Source organism: Equus przewalskii, chromosome 14 (genome assembly GCF_037783145.1).
Source record: "Equus przewalskii isolate Varuska chromosome 14, EquPr2, whole genome shotgun sequence".
NCBI lineage: Eukaryota > Metazoa > Chordata > Mammalia > Perissodactyla > Equidae > Equus > Equus przewalskii.
The window spans coordinates 49,085,482-49,108,412 of NC_091844.1; the positions used below are offsets into that span (position 1 = coordinate 49,085,482).

Consider the following 22,931-nt stretch of genomic DNA (forward strand, 5'->3'; position numbering starts at 1 on the left):
TGTATTTTCATGGTTTCTAATTGCAACAATGACGTAGGGATCAATTCTGCCGAGTACCATATCTACCTGTGGTTATAAAAAGGGTCATCCTATTCTTCTAAATGCTACTATTTGCACATTTCTTCTATGCACATTAATCTTTCTTGCTCAGAAATATTTTCAACTAAAATGTTTTTTATGTTATAAAATTCAATTTGGGAAACTATCCCTTAATAGATGTCTCTAAAGCACCTGTAATTTTCTTTCCTGCTACAGCACTGTTCTCTGTTCCGATTTCTCTCTTGGTGAACACTACACCTTATTTTATTTTACTCCTTAAAAATAAAAATAAAAAAAAAGTTCCCATTTCCATTCATTAGTAATCCTGTTGGCATGGCTTTTCCTGAAAAAGATTTCTGAATTTGAAACTCCAAGATGATCCTGAGGTTCTTAAATTATGGAGATGCAATGCTTATTAACAGCGCAGACTTTGGGGATCCATCTGAGTCAGAGAGAGAATCAATCTCCAGGAAGGGCCCAGAAATCTGGGTATGTTAAGAAGAAGCATGCTCCTTCTTAGGTCATATGGATACTAAACTTTGAGAACAACTACTCTGAAGCACTAGAAGTAGTTCTGATCTGGAAAGAACATTTGCTATGCAGTCACTAGACTTTCAGTTGCTAGTTTCATGGATATAGATGTTATTTAATCCCTCTGAGTCTCAAATTCTTTTGTTTTTAACATTAGTATAATAAATTTTAGAGTACGTTATTGGAAAGATTATATGAGGCAGTGGGTTTTTTGTTTGTCTTTTGACTTTTTGAAAAGCATATGTACCTAGAGGAGAAATAATCATTTTAAAAAACAAAACCTATAAGAATAGTGTAGCAGAAAAAAAAAACCCATAAGATTTAGAATATGTGAGGGGCCGGCCCCGTGGCCGAGTGGTTAAGTTTGCCCGCTCCGCTGCGGCAGCCCAGGGTTTCACTGGTTCTGATCCTGGGCGCGGACATGGCACCACTCATCAGGCCTCGCTGAGGTGGCGTCCCACATGCCACAACTAGAAGCACCTGCAACTAGGATATACAACTATGTACCGGGGGGATTTGGGGAGATTAAAGCAGAAAAAAAAAAAAAAAAAAGATTGGCAACAGTTGTTAGCTCAGGTGCGAATCTTTAAATAAAAAAGAAAGATTTAGAATATGTGAAATCTTACTCATTTAAGCATTAATTCACTTCCTACCTCCAACATGTACTTGCAAATATTAAATTAGTAGTTAACAGGAGTTTAGTGGTACTCTATTGCCTCAAACTAGGGCTGCCATTTTAGGAGAGAAGGGGCAAAATAATAACAATTAAAAACTAAGATAATCCGCTATGGTTTTCTATCATTTCTAGTTTTCCCTTTTCTTAAAAAATGAAAATGGCCCAAAATATTTTCCTAGTCTATATTTTTTCACAACTAGAGCTTACTTCCTGACGTAAGCCTTTTACAATTCACCCATTCATTCTACTTCCCATTCATAGTGACAGCAGTGCAAATACAGAAAAGAGAATTTGCATTAAAAAACTCTTTAGCAGCCACTCATATTCTTCTGAAAAGCGGAGACACAAAGATTCTCCTCTTGTATTTCATATCCTATAAATGCCCATTGGAGAATCACACTCTCCTTCCCGGATAGTGAAAGCTTTCAATGCCTTAATCCAACATCAGTGGAGGGAGGCTTTGGAGCCAAATAAACTGTGCCTTATTTGACGTCAACTTTCCCCCGTCCTCTAAGTCTTACTCTGGTTGATAATTATGGTGATTTTTGAAAGCATCTTGAAACTTGCCCACATCATGTTCACCCATTGGCTAGAACGGGAAAGAATCACACTGTCACTCAATTTAAGCCCCATTCTTTACCCTCTCTGAATAAAAAATGCTTCATCTATAAAATGAGGGAGTCGGACTATGTGAACTGTAAAACCTCTTGGAGTTGTAAAATTCTATCTAGTTTTATGAGAATTATGACATGCAATGTTCTCTCACACCAGAGTATGTGATGATATCTGTGGGTCTGTGGCTCTCTTTTCTGATCTCTTTCCTTTCTCTCTCTCTCCATCTCTCTCTCTCTTTCTCTCACTCGGCTGCTTTCCTGTAATATTTCCCTGTCAAAAAGAGCATTAATTTGGCTTGAAGCTGCTCCAATGTCCTGGTGTTCCAGGTGACTCTGTACCTCAGCCCTGCTGCGCTGACTCTGAATGCCATGGGCTTGGTGAAGTGTTGGAATCGGCATGACAAGAGTCGCAGGAGAGAAAGGGCCTGAAGCTGGTCCTGAGAACTCTGTTCCCTGAAATCTTATCTACGGATTGAAAGACTGGTGGGGGCCTGGAGACAAGAATTGCAGACATGCTTTCTAGGGGGATAGTGGCACTCTGCCTCCTCTGCAAGCTGAGATGTGGGATGGTCCCAGATAGGATTTGTTCAGTTGCTTTATTACAAGCCTACCTTTGTGGACTATAAAGTAACCTAAGATGGTAAGCAACCAAAGTATAATTTGAGGGTAACACAAGCCCCCTCCCCTTCACATATTCCCTCCAATAGCCCTCCTGTAATTCCAGTAAATCCTACCTATTCTGTCTACATTTTTAAAAATTCAAATATGAAGAAGAATAAGGACCTCAAGTCTCTTGTATTGTTAATTTCAAAGAGATTAATTTCTCAGATCCTTTTTTAAATTTAAAAAATCTGTGAAGAATGATTACTTGATCTATCTACAGCATTTGAGTAAGGTGATTCTAATGTCTTTTCCAGCACGCTTTCTTACCAGAGGCTTCTAGGTCACCACACTTGACCTGGCAGGAGTTTTCTTCCTCCCTGCTCATCCTCATTTGCTGTTTCTATCTCTTCTCCATAACTTCTTAACTTTGGAGTGACCCAGGATCTGGTCCTCAGACCTCTTCTCCTCTCCATCTAAACTTACTTCCTTGCCACTTTACAGTATATACTATACAAAATACTTTTTTAAAAAAACTTCTTTGTAAATAAAGTAGAAGAGCCTAGTGTTTGGAGCATGGTTGTTCAGTCTCAGTACTATTGACATTTAAAGCCAGATACTTCTGTTGTGAGGGCTGTCCTGTGCTTTGTAGGATAACTAGCAGCATCTTTGGCCACTATCCACTAGGTGCTAGTAGCACCTCCCCAGTTGTGACAAACAGAAATGTTTCCAAACGTGGTCAAATGTCCCCTTGGGGGCAAAATTGCTCCCATAAACCACTGATTTAGATTAATTTTGTATAAAACAAAAAATCCTTTAACAATGTAAATTAGAAGACTTTGACTTAACTTGGCCAACTCAATTTTTTTTTTAAGTTTATATCTCAAAGTTATAGGAGTCTGAACAAGAACAACAAAAGAGACAACAATTGAATCTATTAGCTCGGTTCTGGTTTTTGCATAAAATAAGCTTGTGCCAAGTCAGAAACACAAGAAAATGGATTTCTTTTTGCCTTTAGCCCTACACCATTATTGGTAAAAACAAAAAACAAAAAAACGCACATTATGTTGCCTTTAAAGCAGCAATAAACAATATCCTATGTTAAGATTCAAGTTGACCTCTGCCACTTCTTGCTAGTTGCATCCAGCTCAAAAAACTAAGGCTTGGAAGGGTTAATTTGCCAAGTTCAGGTAATTAGCCGAATCATTTACTTCTCAGTCCTTCACATTCCTACCTCTAAGAATCGGAGATAATTTAGGTGAATCATCACTAGAAATTGTAGAACTCTTAACACGTGTAAGTTTGTATTGTTACCTGCATTCAGAGATGAAAGAAATAGAATTTGATATGAGATGATTAGGTCTTCAGCTAAGACTACCAGAACCTATATCCTGTAGCTCCCTTCTTGCCCACACCTACCCTATTTTCTTTGCATGAAGAAAACACAGGCCAGCCTCCCCTCTGTCTCCTCTCCTTTACCCTCAATATTTTTGCTCGAAACATCTACATTCATCTAAATCTAAATGAATATAGATGCCGTCATTTTAACTAATTAATTTTAAATTAGAAAAGTAATACGTAGACTCGATGAAAAAATGTACAAAATGGTAGCTAATAAAAGGGTGCCTTAGTCTCATCTTTGAACTCAGCTCCCTTCCTCAGATTTAACCACTATTAACCAATCTTTTGTCTTTACGTAAGTTTCCTTCGCATATGAAACTATATATTTGCATATATAATGTGCATATAGCCTTCATACAATTGAAAATTTGTACCTTTAATTTTCATTTAAATAATACATCATAGAGATACTTTCATATAAGCACACATGAATTCACCACATTTAAAAAATATTTTATATTTATATATAAATCCTTATTTATATATATAAAATATTTTATATATTTTAATCATTGCAGAGTATTTTGACTGTAAGGACGTACCAGAATTTAGCTGATCAGTTCATTATTGATGACTATTTAGGTGGTTTCCAGTTTTTGGATATTATGATATTGCAATGAACAGGTTTGATGTGGTGTTTTATTATTGTTGTTTTCTTTTTGATGAGAAGTGCTCTGAGCCATTATCTTTTCTTTTTTAGTTTTTTTTTTTTAAAGATTGGCACCTGAGCTAACATCTATTGCCAGTCTTCTACTTTTTTTTCCTTATAGTTGTATATTCTAGTTGTAAGTGCCTCTGGTTGTGGCATGTGGGATGCTGCCTCAGCATGGCTTGATGAGCCGTGCTATGTCCACGCCCAGGATCCGAACCAGTGAAACCCTGGGCTGCCGCAGCAGAGCATTCAAACTTAACCACTCATTCGGCCATGGGGCCAGCCTTTATCTTTTCTTTTAAAAGAATAAAGTTTGATTGTTGAGGATTAAGTTATTATTGAATAAATAGGGCAATGGATTGGGCATAAAACAATATATATTTTAAAGAACTTGGAAAATGCTTTGTTATTTCCTGATAGTCAATATTAAAGAAAAGAAAGGGAGGAAAGCAATTTGCAAGAAACTTGACAGGGTTCAGTCTTTCAGGAAGGTGTTTAAAAATTAGTTGCCAAGACAAAATGAGCTTTGGAATCTCAGCATTCTAAAGCTCAGTGACAGTTTAATTCTGATAGCACACCTATCAGTGTTTATTCTCAGATTTTTTTCCAAGTAGTGTTAGGTGACTCTAAAAGGAGTTAGAATTAATCTATGAAAATGCATGGATATCATTAAAGCTGGACAATGAAGAAGAAGAAAGAGAAGCGCTCCAGGTACTTTTTCTGATATAAACGTTATTCCTGAAAATTGCTCAATGTTTATTTTGAGCTTTTCTTTTTTTTTAAATCTCCATAATACTGTCATTTGAAACACATCATGGTCTCATCACTTATAACCTTCCCTGTCAGACTGGACACGGTCATCTGAGTTACCTTGAAGAACTGTGCAACATGTTTGTTACTACAGCATGACCAATAGAAGCAGATGTATTGGGTGATAATATTTCCACATTGTATTCCAGATATATATCCTTTGCTTATCAAAGAATTATTTTAAATTTTGGAGCAAAGGCAAAAAATAAGTACATATTTCTATCACTGGCTAACACATTTATTCTTCAGGCTCTGGGAAACAGGCTGTGTATCCTTAGGTGCTTGTTTTTTTTTAATTTTTAATGATTGATAAAATGGCATATTTACTGGGACTTGAATTGTCTTTAAAGAGAAACAGTTCTAATTGGCCAAAGAGCATAATAATGTACTTCTTAGTGTTGCATAATTGCCTTTACACAATCATCCCATAAAAATGCTCATTATAAACATGGCATTCAAAAAAATGTCATTCATTAACTTGGAAATAAAATTATAATTACAATTATAAAGCTTCAAGGCGATTCTGTTAGGAGGGTTGCATGCTAATTGCACAGTTTAAGATTTCTAATTTAACATTAGGTGAGAACACAATAATATTCTGAAGGAAAGCACATAAGAATTTAAGGACTGGGATGTTAAAAAAAATACTTTCCCTTCTGCTCCGCAATCACACTGGATTCGAAAGTAATATAAAAAAAAAAATTCCCTATGCATGAAAATAGGTCTCTATTTGGGTCAGGGGTTTAGAGAGATGTCCATTCCCCTATGCAGTCCTAACCAGGGAGCAAATTCAACAGCAGCGACCACCTAGACTTTTTGAGCGGGGCACGGGCTGGGCTGTGTACCAACAACCTCGTCAACTGCAGACGGAACTGCAGCATCCCTTCCTGCAGTAGCGCGTCAGCCATTGGCTCCTCGGTGACACGTGACTGATCGAGCCTTTTCTGTGTCTTTTCTCGCCCATCTGTGTGCAGGGCACTGATAGGCCAGGCTGATGCGCAGGCAATTTATCATCTTGATCTCCCACTGAGTCAGGGAGCTCTCCTGTCACCAGTATTGATTTCAGAGGATGGACTAAATTTCCTAGGATTTCCATTAAGAATTAAGAAAAAAGCTCTAAGCACGCAGGGTAGCCAGACAGACATGGATATGAGATGGCACTGTGAAAACTCGCAGGTAGCTTCTTCTGTCACAGCCGGTGCTCAGCACAGCTTAGAGCTGCAGCATGCAGGGTTTAAGATACCAGAAGCTTAAGAACAATAGTAATGAAAATAAGAATAAACTCTTTTGGATAAACTAATTTTAAGATTTATATTAAAGTATTTCTTCTTGGAGGTTGCATGTCAAATTTCTGCACGCTCTATATGAAATGTAGAAAGGTTGTTTTAAATTTTTAAATGTCCTTAAACCCTGAGCATGGTTGCTTTTAGTTTCGTTTGCTGCTTTATGTGAGCTTCAGAGAATTTTTTAGCATGCTTGTCGCAAAAACAACCAAAAATTGTGTGTGTGTGTGTGTGTGTGTATGTGTATGTGTACTAAGTTGGTTCAAGTAAAAGCATGAATAAAAGCTGCTTTCAATACTTGCCAGGCTGCTTTATTATTGTTAATGACTTGGTGATAATTTTGCCTAAATATGCTTAGATTCTGACCGTGCATGCTTTTGCTGCAGAATGAGATTTTCGTTGAGAATTTGTAAAGGTGGAATGTCTGACTTAAATGGATGTTTAGTACAACAGAAAATGTATTAGTGATCAATGATTAAACCTGATTAACTAATGGAATTATTTCATGATGGTAAAATTTGAGTAACATTTATTTACACGAACTAATTCTGCTTACTGAAAAAAAGTGCTTGTCTGGGGATTAATGAAAGTGTTTATATTTTTAAAATGTAAATTTTGATTATTTCAAAGATAATAAGATTTCAGTTTTTAAAATGCATCCGAGGTGAAAGAATTAAAAACATTTTTTTAATTTTAGCCTAGGAGTGGATTCTAAAACTGTTTGTGTATGTGAGAGATCCTGTGCGTGTTCATGTGTGTGTGAATTCTTTGGGGAATTGTTTGATACTCTCCTAGCTGGTTCTTATTCTGGTAAAGAGGGAAAATGCCTTGGCATTCAAATATTTCTTAGGCCCAAGGGAATTAGAGCTAGCAGAAGCAAGAGTATGGCCAGATGGGATTGGCACGCTTGGCAGTGAGTGGAGACAATAGGTGGGGGCGGAGCAGATGGAAGACAGAAGGGATTACTTGTCAGAAAAGGGGGGGCGGGGGAAGGGTGTGCTTAATAGTGAAGGAAGCCTGGCCTTTCTTTTAAAAGGGAACTTCTGATTGCATCTTCCTTTAATTATGAGATAGAATGTTATGTCTGTTGTGACAGCTATTTTTCATTAAATTGGGTAGCCCAGGCTTCGTAGACTAGGGAAGAAATCCCATGAATGGAAGTTGTTTTAGCAGATTATAAATGATGGGCTGTCTATTTGTTGTTGTTTGTAACCTTTTTCTCTTTACCATGTTCAGGAAATGTAGGAGCAAAATTGAAATTAAAATATCATATTATTTGAGTTGGTGGTATCTAAATATAAATATGGCAACAACTGCTAAACTTATGTACCAGACCGTAGATGCTTCAAGCATCTATAGAGTTTACTGACTTTTTCCCTAAGTAAACTTTCAGTTGTGAAAATATTAAGAGCCCATGCTGACTAATCTACTATTATTTTACTTCTGGTTTATAAATAGATATTCATTTCTACAATAACTTTGGATGTGTTGTTTAAGTATTTGTTGATTTTATCATGAAGACTCGGGGCTTGACCCATGCCCAGTTCAAATTCCGAAATGAAATTAATCTCTCAGCATCCTTCATCAAGCCTTCTGTCACCTACATGCCCAGAGAACTGGGCACAGCCGTTGTCCAGAAATGTCATAGGATGGGGATAGAATGAAAATCAATTTACTTCTAAATTCTATGATTTTAATGGTTTTTTCAAAATTTTAAGGCGAACATAGATACAATTTGCAGTCCTAAGTACAACTGAATCTGACCAAAACTAGGCTGTTAAAATGTACCAATAAAACACTAATTTAAAAAGATTAAGTATACACCTTTTGGTGCATGGGTCACCCACAGCTCACTTAATGATTTGGTTGGTGGACTTTGTGTATGGGAGAATTTCCATTCTCCAAAGGAAGTGTTGCCATGTGGCATGGCTCTTTTGACTTACCGTTGAACTTTAGCTTTTAAACCTTGGCTTGATAAGGAATTATGAAGTAGGTAAGAAAGTGAAAACCTTTACCTTTCATACTCTGAGGTAAATTCAAGATAATTTACTCAAATCATTTATACTGACTTTCCGAGAGTTAAAGAATTATGCCAATTTCCTACACTCTCTGTAGTCCTTCCCCTCCACGCTCCATCCTCAAAAATTAATGAAAGAGTCCACTAAGCAGCAAAATTCTCCTGACTTGGCAAACTTCCTCTAATGTTTTTAGACAGAAATAGCACCTGCAGACAGATTTGGACAGATATTTACATTTTGGAGGATTGACTGGTGTTCATTAAGCAAGATGACCCAGTGTTAAAGAATAAATATTTTCATTGACTTTGCACGATCGAGATTGCCTAATGGGCTAAGAACCACAGTCTCCTTATGGGCAGAGTGGAATGAAACGAGAAGAGCCCTGAAGCGTTATTAAATCCTGGTCACAATAGCATTTGGGCTCAACTGCCAAGCAAATTTCTCACCAAGACATTAACCAGGGAAATGCTTACATATTTACAAAGTAATTAGTGATGTTGCAGTGCATATTAAGGATGTTTTGGGTAGTTATGATGAAATGTTACTGTCTGTGTGCTTTCCATATGCTCCTTTAATTTACGAAATGTGCTCATCCCACAGCATCTGGGTGCGTTTATAACTACAAGTGCAATCAATTAACTATATGATGGATGCAGTAGGCAGAATGCTAATTGATGGGAAAAGCCCTCTTCACTTATGCTTTGTAGTTTTCAAATGGGAAAAAAGCATGTAGCCAAGGACTTTCAGCCTTTGTCTATATTAAGTTTAAATGTTTCAGGAACCTAAGCTTGCATTCTGCCCATTTGGAAAATGACTCATTTGAAACAAACTTTTGCCCTGTCAAAATGAGTGCTCTTAATTCCAACATTACGAGGACTAGCAAGACCCATACGTGAACAGTGTTAGTGAATATTTAATTATACTTAAGCAAATGGTACCTTCAGTTTTCTCTTACATTTCCCCTTTCCCCTTCTCCCTGTCTTTTCCCTCTGCTGTTTACCTATCAGTTATGGACTGGTATGCCATTTGCTCCAGATCTCAAGATTACTGAACATAAACAATAAGCTATGAATAAATTCAGCAGAGTATAATGACACCAAGTTCTGCTGTATACGTTTTTGTATATATTTAGGCTTTGAATTTCTTCGATTTCTACTAAGGTTACCATATTGACCCAGAAAGATTGATTTTGCTTTCTGCTATCTTATTTACATTACTTGACATTTGATATTTGAATCTCGTGAAGGCTCCTTTCCCTCATCACTGACACAGAGTGGAGCCAAGCACAATATTATCGAGTAGATAGGCAATTTCCAGTACATGGAATAATTGGGGAGAGTCACAGACAATCATAAACCCATGGCTATCTCTAGAGTCCCTTAGCAAATTAAGACAGTATGAGTCCAAACTGAATAATAACCATGGAAAAGGAAAAATATATGAGAGATGTTTTCTATCTGTGTCAAAACTTACGTGATTATCACTACACATTTCCATTTGCTCCTCAAATTTTCACCTTGATTTGAATTCACTTGATTAAACATTAGTATCTCAGAACTATTTTCCCAAAATCAATTATACGTTTTTGTTTTCATTGTTGTTGTATATATTTTTGATATCCCAGATTAAACCACTATTTAATTATTTTCTTGATAACCAAAGGGCTCAAATGCTTTTCTTACTATTTTCCCACAACTATAATGTAATGTCTTTTTTTATAAAAGTTCCATTACTTTAGGTATTGCTTAGTTTAAAAGGCAAAAACTACATATAATGGTGGGAATGATTTGAATATTATTTTGGGAGACTGAAAGAAATCATTCCTAAAGTCCAGATTCTCTCACCTTTGTTTCCACTGCTTTTTTGTTAAAACATGATGGGTTTGTAGGATACCACAGTCTTAGCTCTTAGTGTATTTCAGACTTTTGACTGAAAATGATGATTATCTATGTTCACAGCCCAGATTTACTAGTAAGCTCATGGATAAAGGGGGAGTTTAATGGTATGGGAAGATGCCTTCACTTCTCTGGTCTCCATGCTTTTAAAATTGAAAACTCTGCTAGGCCTTCAAAGCATTGCCTTCCCAATCAATCATCCCATGAAATGAATTTTCTTAAAATAAAAAAATATTTATTATGTATACAAAATATAGATTACGTATTTAAACACTATGTGTATATAATAAAGTGTGTATTATATATACAAAACTAAGACCACCTTTGTGACTCCAAAATGCTACCATTTTATTGTCAGGTAAAAAATTTTGCGTAAGAATTTTGGTTTTTTTAAAAAGCTCTTTATTTTGGAATTGCACAGGTATGGCCTCAAGCATCAGTTCTCAATTACCCATGTGTGAACTACCTACATTATGGATTACCTTGCACGACTAGATGTGCCTTCTAGACCAAGCATCCTCTCAGTGGCTTAGAAATCATTGTTTTCAACTACATACTATGACTTCTCTCAATTAGCACAGCTAGACTTGAGTGGATCACATATCCCTTAGGTTTGTAGTAGGACTATAATATTTTCAGAATTGAACCTAGTATGTGTATGAATACGTGTGTCTTTATAAAACACTGCTAAATACATAGCTGCCAAATGATATGTTAAAAGGATACATATAACAAACTAGAAATTTTAGGAGGAATAGCTACTCTCGGCTTTGCCAAGCGTTTTCTTAGCCTTCGAGAAGTATACCATCTCTTTCCAGGATCTTGATGATTGTAATATATAAGCAATTACTAAGCACCTATCTCAGTGTTTTTGTATATTTAATAATTAAGGTCTGTTAAAATATCTACTGGCTGATTGACCTATACAGAACTCTGCTAGATGTCATGGGTGACTCAAAGGGAATTAAGACACTTGCTGCCTTAAAAGTCCAGTTGAAGAGTCAGAACAAACACACATAAAACTAGAGGAGTACAGAAGGCTGAACATTGTTGCCTGTAGTATCAACTAATGAACGCACATTTGCTGAGCATCTGCTATGCATTTCCTAGTAGGTTTGGAGAAAGGAGAATTCAATTGGGTTCAATATGGGCTAAGTAGATGCACTGATCTTAGTCTGCTCTATGTTCTCTGTGTTTGTTTGAGCAGACCTAGTTATCCAGTCACAAAATAAAAAGGAACACAAAATCAGGTCAAATCAGGTGGGCTACACATCCCATAACACCACTACCAATCTCTAAAGTGGCGCTTAGGGCATTGAGGGTGTTTGAATATGAAGCAAGGTCCCAAGTAGCTTGTCTGAAAATCAGTCAAGGTGGTTGTTTCCTGTCCTACATGTTCTCAGGACAGCATATTGATTTCTTAAAAGCCGGTTTTTGTGCTTTATGAATAATAAAAGTAATGCAAAATGTGTACAATGTTTTATTTAAAAATCACCTTCGTATTTAGTATGTATTCATTCTCTTTATTCATTAAAATTAGCCATTGTTACTAAATGTTTTCCTTTAAAAAATAATAAATTAGTTTCCTTTTACTGATAGGATGATTTGAAATATTGTCATTTTTCTAATAGTAAATTAGACACTTTGGAGTAAGTATTATTATCTCAGGCCACTAGGGTATAATTGAGAGTGTTTGTAAATTACTCCAGCAATAAGTATTAATGTTCCTGATTCTACTTTCTTCTCTATCTTTGATTCTTTTTTCTTTTTGAAGGGTACCCATGGAAAAGACAATAGAATGTGAGTGGGTATAGGCAGGAAGCAAAGGGTCTGGCCTTGAGTGAAACCATTTTGAATGAGTGATAATTATTTAAACAGTCTATGCATGTTACTGAAATGGTTATCAATACTATTATTTCCTCAGGAAGTGGTTTAAAATACAGTGAATAATTATGGGAAACTTCATGAACCATTCATTAGAACTGACTAAAGTAAGACATAGGTGTAAAATATCAAACTGAATAGTTTTTGTTTACCTTTCCAGATCTCAAGCTGGAGGTAGTAAGCTTAGGTCCTTGTTTAAAGGCATCCACACAACAAGGGTTTCCTAGATTCCTGACCTTCTGGTTTTCCACATAACCAGTAAGATTTCAGTTGCAATAGACAGTGTCATTTTAAAGAGAAAACTACTGATGCAATAACAAAATAAATACTGACTTTAGCCTCTCTCTCTCTACCCAGCAATTCCCTAAATGATGAGTCAACTCTTTGTAGTACTTTAGGAAGAGAGACAAGGGTTTAAAATGATAAGATGAAGTGGAAAAGTATATGCTTGGTTTATTTGAAAGTCTGCAGTGTAAGGACATTTCCAAAGACGTGCCATTTAAATGAGGATAATACATGTTTTATGTCTGTAAATATTACAAAAGGGAGGGGTTTATAGATTGCATTTTCATGGTGGTGGTTGTGTATTTTTTTCCTTTATGAATATACCTGCATTTTTTTTGATGAAAATTATTTTATAAATACCAGTTTTGCCAACTTATATGTAATATATGAGATTGATCAGATCAGTGGGCTTGTTTTATTTTTTAGTTTTTAAATAAATGTTTCTATTTATTTATTTATTTGTGAGGAAGATTCACCCTGAGCTAACATCCATTGGCGATGCTCCTCTATTTTTTTTTTCTTTTTTGCTTGAGGAAGATTAGCCCTGAGTTAACATCTGTGCCCGACTTCCTTCACTTTGTACGTGGGATGCCTCCACAGCAGGGCTGATGAGTGGAATAGGTCCGCACTTGGGATTCGAACCCACAAACCCAGGCCGCCAAAGCTGAGCACGCAGAACTTTGACCACCTGGCCGCAGGGCCAGCCTCTAAATAAATGTTTTAATTTGGACAATTCAAATACATAGAAATGTTGCAAACATAGGGAATTCACACTTCATCCAGCTTCCCTTAATGTGAACGTCTTTTTGAAGCATTGTACATTTGTCAATGCTGAGAAATTAATATTCAGTATGCCCTTTGAAAACTCATTTATTTTTAGAGTTTTTATCTCATAGATGCCACTGAGTGTCATCAGACTACTTTTGGAAAATGTCTATATCACTTGGTTTGGTTCCCATCCCTAAGAGAATCCTTTTCACTTGGCTACCCAGAATTTCTACTCAGAAACATTCAATCAAGTCATTTTAGGAGGAAAAACAATTAACAGAAAAGCAATCCTTTTTGTTCGTACCTGTTTTTTCCTTCCCACCTTTATAAATGTTGGCTTCATTTTGAATCTTTTTTCTTTTCTGTTGCCTGGGGAAGTTTATACCCTTCTCAGTCTAGAATGCTCTCCTAAATTTCAGACCTACCCTTACAGCCGCTCCAAATTCACCTCAAAGTCAACATGTCCCAATGTGAACAGTTGTTTTTGGGGAGCTTATTTAATTTTAAAGCATTCTTTTAATTGATTTATGTAAAGACATTGTACTGGAGAAAGTTTTACTGCTACTGGTGTGATGAAGACCAACTACTTAATTTTCTGGTACATGAATTCCTCATTTGTAAGGTGAGGAGTTTGAAGCTCTAATACTTTATGATTTTAGAGTGTGAATAAATGTGGATTTTCTTTAAAAGAAAAATTTTTATGGAAATGTGGTCTTAAAACATAGACTGCTTTTCATTTTGTTGAATCATCTGCCCTGAATTTTGAGATGAATTTGCATCTGGGATTTTCTTAAGGAATTTTCATTTTGAAACTAGTGTGAGAATAATTCCAGTCATGGCTGGTGTTAATTAGAGAGAAAATCCCTTTCCATTTCCATCATGAAGAAAACAGAGAGTCATTAACATTCTATGGGTAAGGCTGGTAGATTTCAGAGAATTAGTGATTTGGTAATCCTAGAGACTCACAACAGGAAATGCTATGGAAGAAACAACGTCTTTTCATTTTAACATCATCTTGCCAAATGAGGAAAATTTTTGCAGTGTGTCCAGCACAAAAGCAAGCAAAATTTTGTGAAAACAAAGAAAGGGGCCTCATACTGCCTGTTCTTCTCCTTGTGTTCCAAAACCTTCACCTTTGCTAAGAGACCTTGAAAATATTTCAAACGTATTTTTCATACAATGAATGCCAAAAGAGCTAAATTATTCATTGTAAGTGAAAATATTTATTACCATGTGTCAAGAAACTCTGATTCCCTCTTTGGTGTTCCTAATAGGAATCCTGTGGTGTAAAATCATGGGCTGAATCTACTAAATAATTACCCAGTGAATACTGTACCTACCATGTGTATTTTTAGGCTTTATAGCAATAAATATTTTATAAAGTGCTGCATAGTGTGGACTAAAGGTTCTTCATCCCCAAATCAGTTTCAGATTCTTCTCTGAGAAATGAGGTGCACCGTGGCTCCTAATGGAAGTGGGAAGGAAAGTGGTGACATAAGCAATTAACAACACAGTCGGAGAAAAATTCTCATTACTATAAAGATTTGTGAAAAAATAAATTTAGTAAATGCCAAATGAAGGTTCTCAGAGAACAAGACTTTGTAAGCATTTTTCTACAAATGTGAAAAAGAAAGTCGGTTTATATTGGGAGTAAAAGTTTAGATGTGTAGGACAAACTATTTTTATGGATGCTCACAATTTATTAAAAAGCTAATGTAGATGCAAGTATCTATAGTAATTGGAATTGGAATTATCTATAGCAGGTATCTATAGAAATTGGAATCTTTAGCAGAGAAATATTCATAGACACAAGGATGGAATTAGAACTTTGACATCATTTCAAGACTTCTTAGTGTATGGAAGGTGTAGTTTTTATTTTTTTTTTTTTCCTATTTGTGGTCAGCATCTAAACATAGACTATTTACCCCGTGCCCCGCCTCCCCCCATCAGGATTTGGTGAATGCTCAGGGAAACCAGCATTTTGGAACACAAATTAATATGTACAGTAGAGGTTTAGCTTTTAATGTGATCTTATAATGTTAGGTTTGACTTCCAGAAGAACTTGACACAACTTGAAACACCCACTTTAAACATTCCCCAGACCCTGCAAGTTTACGAAGCCCTGTGGCACTAGGGAGAGCAAAGAAGGGCAAGGCATTATGAGGTGTGGTAACCACACACTTCTCCGCCAGCTCTTCGTTATGGCCACGTGAAGTATAGGCCTGAATTCTGTTGCAGCAGCTCTGGAACATGTGACCAATTTACCACCCTTAGTGTCTTTCTTGGCGAATCGCCCATTACATATTTTATGCTTTTATTGGGCGTAATTCCTCTTACCACTTTAAATTTACTATAACTGGTAGAATTAACTCTGAGAAAAGTATGCATGGGTTCTGAAAGGATTTCATCAGATAATTCACCATTCCTTGCCCATTTTAATTAAGGTGACTGAGAAACTGCCTCTGTTTGTTTTACCTTATATTGTTTGGTGAAGGATGTTCAAGGACAGGAAAATCCTCTACTAGGCACTTTTCTGTTCCGTGTCTTAAGGTTTGGTGTTTAAGAGGAGTAAAGTCTTTGCTGCCACAAGAGAGCTAAACTGGAAAGACACAGCTTAGTTGGCTAGTCCTGGAACAGAGCTGGTTTGATGGTGGACTGTCTTACTTGTACATTTTATATTGCTTCTTTTCTCTTAAACCCCTTTCTAGAATTTTGAAACCAAGACCTGTTTCACCTCTCACTGAGTGAGACATTAATCCTGCTTTCCTAAGTCTGCACTACCTCTATCATGTGTCTCATTTGTAGAAAGGACTGAGACACCCAGCCACTATCCAGATAGAGATGGAGGGACCCTTTTCCATCCTTTTCTCCTTCCTTCTGCTCATTCTCTTTCTTCATAATTTCTTGTTTGCTTTCCTCTTTTCTTATACTATGCTTCCACCACAAGTCTACTAGTGGCATCTACTGCTTTCTTTAGCCCCATGTGTGTCACTTAAGAATCAAATTTTGAAACCAGTATATAGCTATAAAATTGCTAAGTCACTACCCATCATTTTTAGACCTCATGGAGATCAGGAGAATCCTCTGAATTCTGTAACATTGGAAGGAACTGTATTTGCCACAACTCAGTTCATAAATGAATAGGATTCTGCAGGATTTTAGGAATAGAAAGTAAGATTACTCAGCATAGGGGTAGCTAGTTGGCCAGAAATTACAGAGTCCTCAGGACATAAACATTGGGAATTTAATTTTTAGTAAACCCCTAATGCTTCCTTTTTAATTTTGTTGATTTCATTTTGTTTTATTTGTATTTTGCTTTAATTTTCTCTTTTAAATCAAGGGCATAATATTCATTGTTATTGTTGTTGAACATTTTAGTTATTTGGTGTTTTAATCCTTAGGATTCAATATTCAAGGATGAATAACAGAAGGGTAGGCAAAAATGGTGTTACTAGTAACAAAATGTCGTGTGACAGTTTCCCTCTTTGAATCACGGTGAAATAGTCATTATTCTAACTACCTTAAAACCACTGTTTTAGGTATCTATCATGTTGAGCTGAAAAGTAAATCTTTTAGAACCAATGCATTTAATTTCTTTGATAAAACATCAGGGCCTGTATATTGGCCTTTCATCTTTGTCTGCAAGCCATTTCATGAAATTGAAGATTATTGTATTTACGTATGTAGGCATGAATTATGTATTTAAATATTTTTTAAATGTTTATTTTGAAATAATTATAGATTCACAATAAATTGCAAAGAAAGATAAAGGGAGATCCCTTGCACCCTTTACCCAGCCCCTCCTCATGTTAACATCTTGTATAACTGTAGTCTAATATCAAAACCAGAATATTGATATTGCTATAAATATTAGAGCTTATTCAGACTGCATCAGTTATGCATGCAGTTATGTATGTGTGTAGTTCTATGCAATTTCATCACATGTGTAGCTTCTTGTAACCACCACAACAATCAAGATAATTAACTGTGCAATTACCACAAGACTCCCTCATGTTACCTTTGATTATTACATTTTAAAGGGATCGAGGGGTCATCTATTCTAACCTACTTATATTGGGCTGCGGAATGGTTTCCCCCAGATCAATGTATTAGATAATGATTGAATTCCTAGTCGAATCTCAGAGTGCTGTGTCCTATCCTAGACCAGTTTCAGGCATCCCACCTTACATTCTCAATTTATAAAGCAGGCAATTGTTGTTCTACAAGTTTGAAGATAAGAGATTTGAAATAAACAAAAGTTTTACAGTAGTTGAGTTGACCTATTCATCACAATTCTGGATTTAAAAAAAATCTAATATTCTAATTCTATTACTGGGTGCATAATGAGTTAAGGAAACATCAACCTATCAATGGAAGCATTAGGTAAGTATTTCAGACAAAGCCTGTGTATGATAGAGCTAATCCATGTTGCTTCGTAGGGACTTAACATGGTGGCTAAGGCGGGGAAGGTAGTTATTAGCTATAAAGAAGCCCAGAGATTTAGCTACAAATTATATAATCAGTACTCTCCACCCAAAGAATTGAATGTCTCCTCCCTCCCATTCACACAAAAACACACCAAATTATTTGAGAATTCTTTTCTCTTTCCAGTTTGCCCTTAATGTTCACTTTAATTTAGTTGTCATTTATGACTATTAAGGTGAGGTTGGGGGAGAATTTGGGAACTGGGGGTCACTGCATATGATTTGACACGCTCACCTATTCCAAGTCCATTTTGGAACCATTTTTGATGCTACTTACATTGGGAATGAATCTGGTTATAGAAGAGTTGAACAGAAATTATTTGGAAAGATTGTAGGATCAAAGACTTCTATATCAGCATCATAGAAATTAGAGATATAAAACACCCATTAGCTGATTTGCCCTATTTCCATAGAAATTGCAGTGAACATTTTTCAAAAGACCTAATCTATTTTTGTTTAAAATAAATGGGAACTCAATGTAGATTCTTGTTAGAGCTTGAAACTGCTGATTGTTGTGTTTTTCGGGTTGTTTTTCTCTTTAGATCCACTTGACAGTTTGCATAGCTAATTACTGTGTTCTCATTTGTTTAATTCCAGCATTGCTGTGGGCTTTTTTGAGTGGGGGAGAGGAGAGGAGGACTACTGCCATTTTAAAGTACATCAACAAGCTGTTAAATCAAGGAGTATGGGGGATAGAGAGAATGGTTACATGTGTGTGCATATGTGTTTTGGATGATGGGTCAAAGTTAAAGCGGCAAAGTGAATTTTGAATAACTGCCAGGCTTTGGTAGGTAATAATACCTTTGTGAAGGTTTGGGCAGTAACCAAATGCAGGCGGTGGTGGGGTCCCTTGTGGCCTCATTTTGTGTAGGGCACTTTGAAACGTGATGGGTCATTTACAGCAAAAGCTTTTGCTAGGAAAACTAAAGAATATATACTCTTAGAAATCCAGTGGGGTTTTTTTGCTGGTGAATACATTTCTAAAAAATTGTCTTAATTTGCATAGTATAATTTTAGATGGAAAAAACCTTGTAATTAGAAGAGAATTTGCTAAGAATTATTTCTTACACCAAACAGATAGCTTTAAAACTTTCCAAATTTAGGGTTCTGTGGATTCCATTTATGGGGAGAAAATGCTTTTGTCAAGAATCACTGCTTTTTTGCCAATGAATCATGAGTCCATTGTGCAGGTTTTGGAATTTAGAAGAATCAACCGAAACTTTAAGAACAATTAAGGTAGCTGAAATTAGATAAGCTGATTTCCTTTCTCTGTCTTTTTGTTATTGGTGGTGGTTGTACTGCTTTTTCTGGAGGGGGAGCATTTGATTTAATGACTAGAATTACACACTTTAACCTTCTTTCCTGCATTATAGGATGGGATCCTTTTAAAAAGATACTCCACAATTCATTAAACTGAAAATTTGCTTTAATTGAGCATCCCTAAAGAATTATTATGCTTCTTTAAGGATATGTCCATTTTGAATGAGGATATTAATGTGAAATTCAGTAGAAAATTTTTACAGCTATTTTGTATTGGGAGTGCAACTCTGTGTTTGCAACAATGGTGAAAATAATTATTGTTGAGTTTCTGTATACAGCTTCTCTCAGAGCTGCCAAACTGGTGAGAGTGGCCAGCTCAGGGAGGATAATGAATGACTAGATCTCCACATTTGCATAAATAAGTAAATAGATAGATAGATAGATGACAGTATTTTTGTGGTTTCTCGTTGCTATAAGCAACAGAGACAGTTATTTCCAAACCTTTCAAGACACAATGAATGGCAAATATTGAGCCTCCACATATGAACTTGGTTGAATGCTTGAGAGCTAAGATGAAACTCATACACATTCTTACAAACCATTGCCATGGCAACATACTTAAAATTTCCAAGGTCTGTCTCCCCTGAGTCTGCACCTGCGGTTAGTTTATTATGAAACAAAAAGAAGGGCTTTCTAACTTGAAAATGCTTTGCAGTGGTTGGGAGTATGTTTTGAAATAAAGTGGAGTTTAAAAGTTGAAAGCAAAATAGAACATTCGGAGAAAAAGTACATTTGCATTCTTCATGCACTATTTGGCTTTTTTTCCCCTCCCACCTCACAATATTCTAGGCAAGGGCAAATGTGGATAGTCTACCTATTGTGGGTATTGGGATCTTGAGGTTATGCCCACTTTAATGACAAACGTTCTGCCTCCTGACAGGCTAGAGATAACATGTGCATGTCTTGTATGCTAATAATGAAGGCAAGAACAGCTAAAGTTTATTGAGTGTTTCTTATGCACCAGGAACAGGATTAAGTACTTCATTGATCATAATTGTCTTAATTCTTACAACTACACTGCAAAAATTGGTACTCCATTTTACAAATGAGAGGTTAAATGAATCACCCAAGTTCTCACAGAACCAGATTTAAACTTGGGTCCAACTTCAATGTCCATACACGGAATCACTAGGGAGCAGTGTTACAAGATCCCCAAATCAGTACTTTCTTGTCATTGCCCTCAAGTCAATTCTGACTCCTAGCGACCCTGTGTACAGCAGAGCGGATCCCTGCCCTGTCTTTTTGCACCATCCTCTCACCTTCCAGCACTCTGTCAGACAATGCTCCGCTGCTATACGTAGGACTTTCATCTCAAATTTTTTCAGAAGTGAGTGGCCAGGTCCTTCTTCCTAGTCTGTCTTAGTCTGGAAGCTCCAGTGAAACCCATCCGCCCGTGAATTCCCCTGCTGATATTTGAAATATCGGTGGCGCACCTTTCAGCATCACAGCAACACGCAGTTGTTGATAGACGGTGGTATGGCTCCCTGACCAGGAAACAAAGCTGGGCTGCGGCAACGAGAATGCTGAATATTAACCACTAGACCACAAATAACCAGTGCTAGCACTCCTCAATTTTCAAGTAAAAAGCTGGTCCTAGGAAACCAGAAAATGGGCTACCACAGAAAGCATCTGTCTCTTTGCTCAGGATACACTAAGTGAATCACCCACCCTGGGTAAATACAGTGGAACCCCTTCATGGCAGCATCAGGTTCTACCTGGAAGTACAAGCCAGGGAACCTCCCAGTCTTTCAGGTAACAAGGAGGTCAAAGACAGTCAGGTTTGACTAGATCTTGGAAAACAGAAACTGAGGTATTTGGAGTCTAGTTCAAATAAGTTTTCTTGGACTAAAGGAAATAAGAAAATCTTACATGAGATAGTAAAAATGTTACTGGGCAGGTCACTTACAGATAAATGTGCTACTTTCATAAGGAACTTTGCATTTTGAGGGAACTAACAGATCCTGTGTATTTTAAGCCATGAGCCTTAATAACTGAGTGCTCTAAATCACCAAGGCTTTCTTATTGGAGAACCTCTCTGACCCTTTTTCTCTTATAGCCAATTTATTATTTCTCAAGGTAGAGGACCTTGATTATCTGGATTTGCAGCTCAAAGCAGATCTGAAGGAGCAAATTTGAGAAAAAGGTGCTCATAAACTCTTACAGTGGTAAGTAAGAGAAAAACCAGTGAGAGTAGGCATTGACGAACAGGTGACAAAATTGTTTGGGGACCTAAGGAGCAGGGCAGTGATACTGTTCTCTTTGGAATCTGAAATCGCTAGTACTGTGCTGTGGGTACTGATGCTCGTAACAGTGATACCGAGCCATCAAGAAAAGCTTGTCTTCTGAACTTTCTATTTGAAAGGTGAAATACGATTTCAGAAGTTCTTATAATGGCAAATGACATATTTTTTTGTGAACAGAAAGCTTATTTCTTGTCCTTTATCAGCAGGCATCTGAGTAATGAGAATGAAGGGGAGAGGACAGGGATTGCAAAGGTGTGTGGGGAAGGAGAAGGGCACAGCCGTGTGGGAGAGGCATGTCAGCAAATGCGAGGAAACACGTCAGAATTGAGTGGGACGGATTGTAAAATGCAAGGCTGGAGAGAGAAAAGCCATCCAGAGAGGACGTGCTTAATCACTTAGCAATCTAAGTGTTTTACACGTGAGCTTTATTTATCACAACATTTTTAATGGAAAAAACAAGTGTGAATAGTGGTCAAAGAAGGGGTCATTAGACAATGGCATAACTAAATAAAACCCTCAAATACCTGTAGGAAGAGTTCAGCCACAGACGCCATCTGGTGAAATGCGTACACAAAGGCAGGCTCTTTAATGAAGCTCCTAGTCCTCAATAGAAGACGAGGAAATTCTCCCCCAGCATTTGTACGAGTGTTCTTCTGTTGGTCCTTAGTGGGTGTTGCATGGGTTGCTGAGAGCTTTTCCATCTGGCAGTTCTAGGTGATGTCAGCAGATGCCATTCTCTGATATTTCTCAAAGGCTTTGCTTAAAATTTTTAGTAAAACATAAAGCAGAATTGAAAAATGCAAATCATGTTTGAAAAACTTGGGAAAAGTAGCCAATTATTCTTGCTGCTATTTTTATCTTTCTCTTACCCAAACATGAAACTGGGAGCAATGGAAGAAATAGAATGTCAGTTGGGTGGAGAGGTAAGAGGCCAGAATCTACTCCTAAGTGAGACACTCAGCGATGCAGTGACCATGCCAACTTAGGGTTTCCCTCTCTTTCTTATAAGGGAATTGGAACAGATAAGTCAACAAGTCTCCAAATTCCGAAACAAATACGATTTGATGAATTCTTGGTTACATCATTCAGCTAGAGAGAAAAGAAGAGAAGCTCCTTGGCTTTTTGATATACTGATGATGCGATGTTTTTTGAGGTGTTTTAAAAAGTGCTCTCATATCAAATATGTAATTTGTTCCATTATAGAATGTTTAAACATGAAAGTGCAAATTTAAGTCAGGAAATTGCTCTTCCTTTGTGAAGGGAATGTCTGTGTCTAAAGATCTCAGGAGTCCAGTGCTAGGAATAAACTTTACTTTCCATGTTGCAGGGAGAGCAAAGTGAGAATGTGCACAGAGCCAGCTGTGTCTATGTAATAAATACTCTCAATAACATCTTCTAAGTGCCAACCACTGTGCTAGACAGTGTGCC

The 22,931-nt window shown here is 36.8% G+C and overlaps 1 protein-coding gene across 50 annotated transcripts in view; it reads left to right on the top strand.

Annotated features, from left to right (window-relative positions):
• Positions 1 to 22,931, top strand: part of NRXN1 (neurexin 1) — a 1,068,408-nt gene that overhangs the window by 1,007,791 nt on the left and 37,686 nt on the right. For 2 of the 50 annotated variants that reach the window (XM_070573972.1, XM_070573973.1), the window contains exon 1: positions 6,278 to 6,499. The exons of the other annotated variants lie outside the window; for them this stretch is intronic. In XM_070573972.1, the coding sequence (XP_070430073.1) occupies positions 6,467 to 6,499 (33 nt within the window). In that variant the 5' untranslated portion in view covers positions 6,278 to 6,466. Of the gene's footprint in view, positions 1 to 6,277; positions 6,500 to 22,931 lie in introns of those variants that run through there. 50 annotated transcript variants of the gene reach the window in all.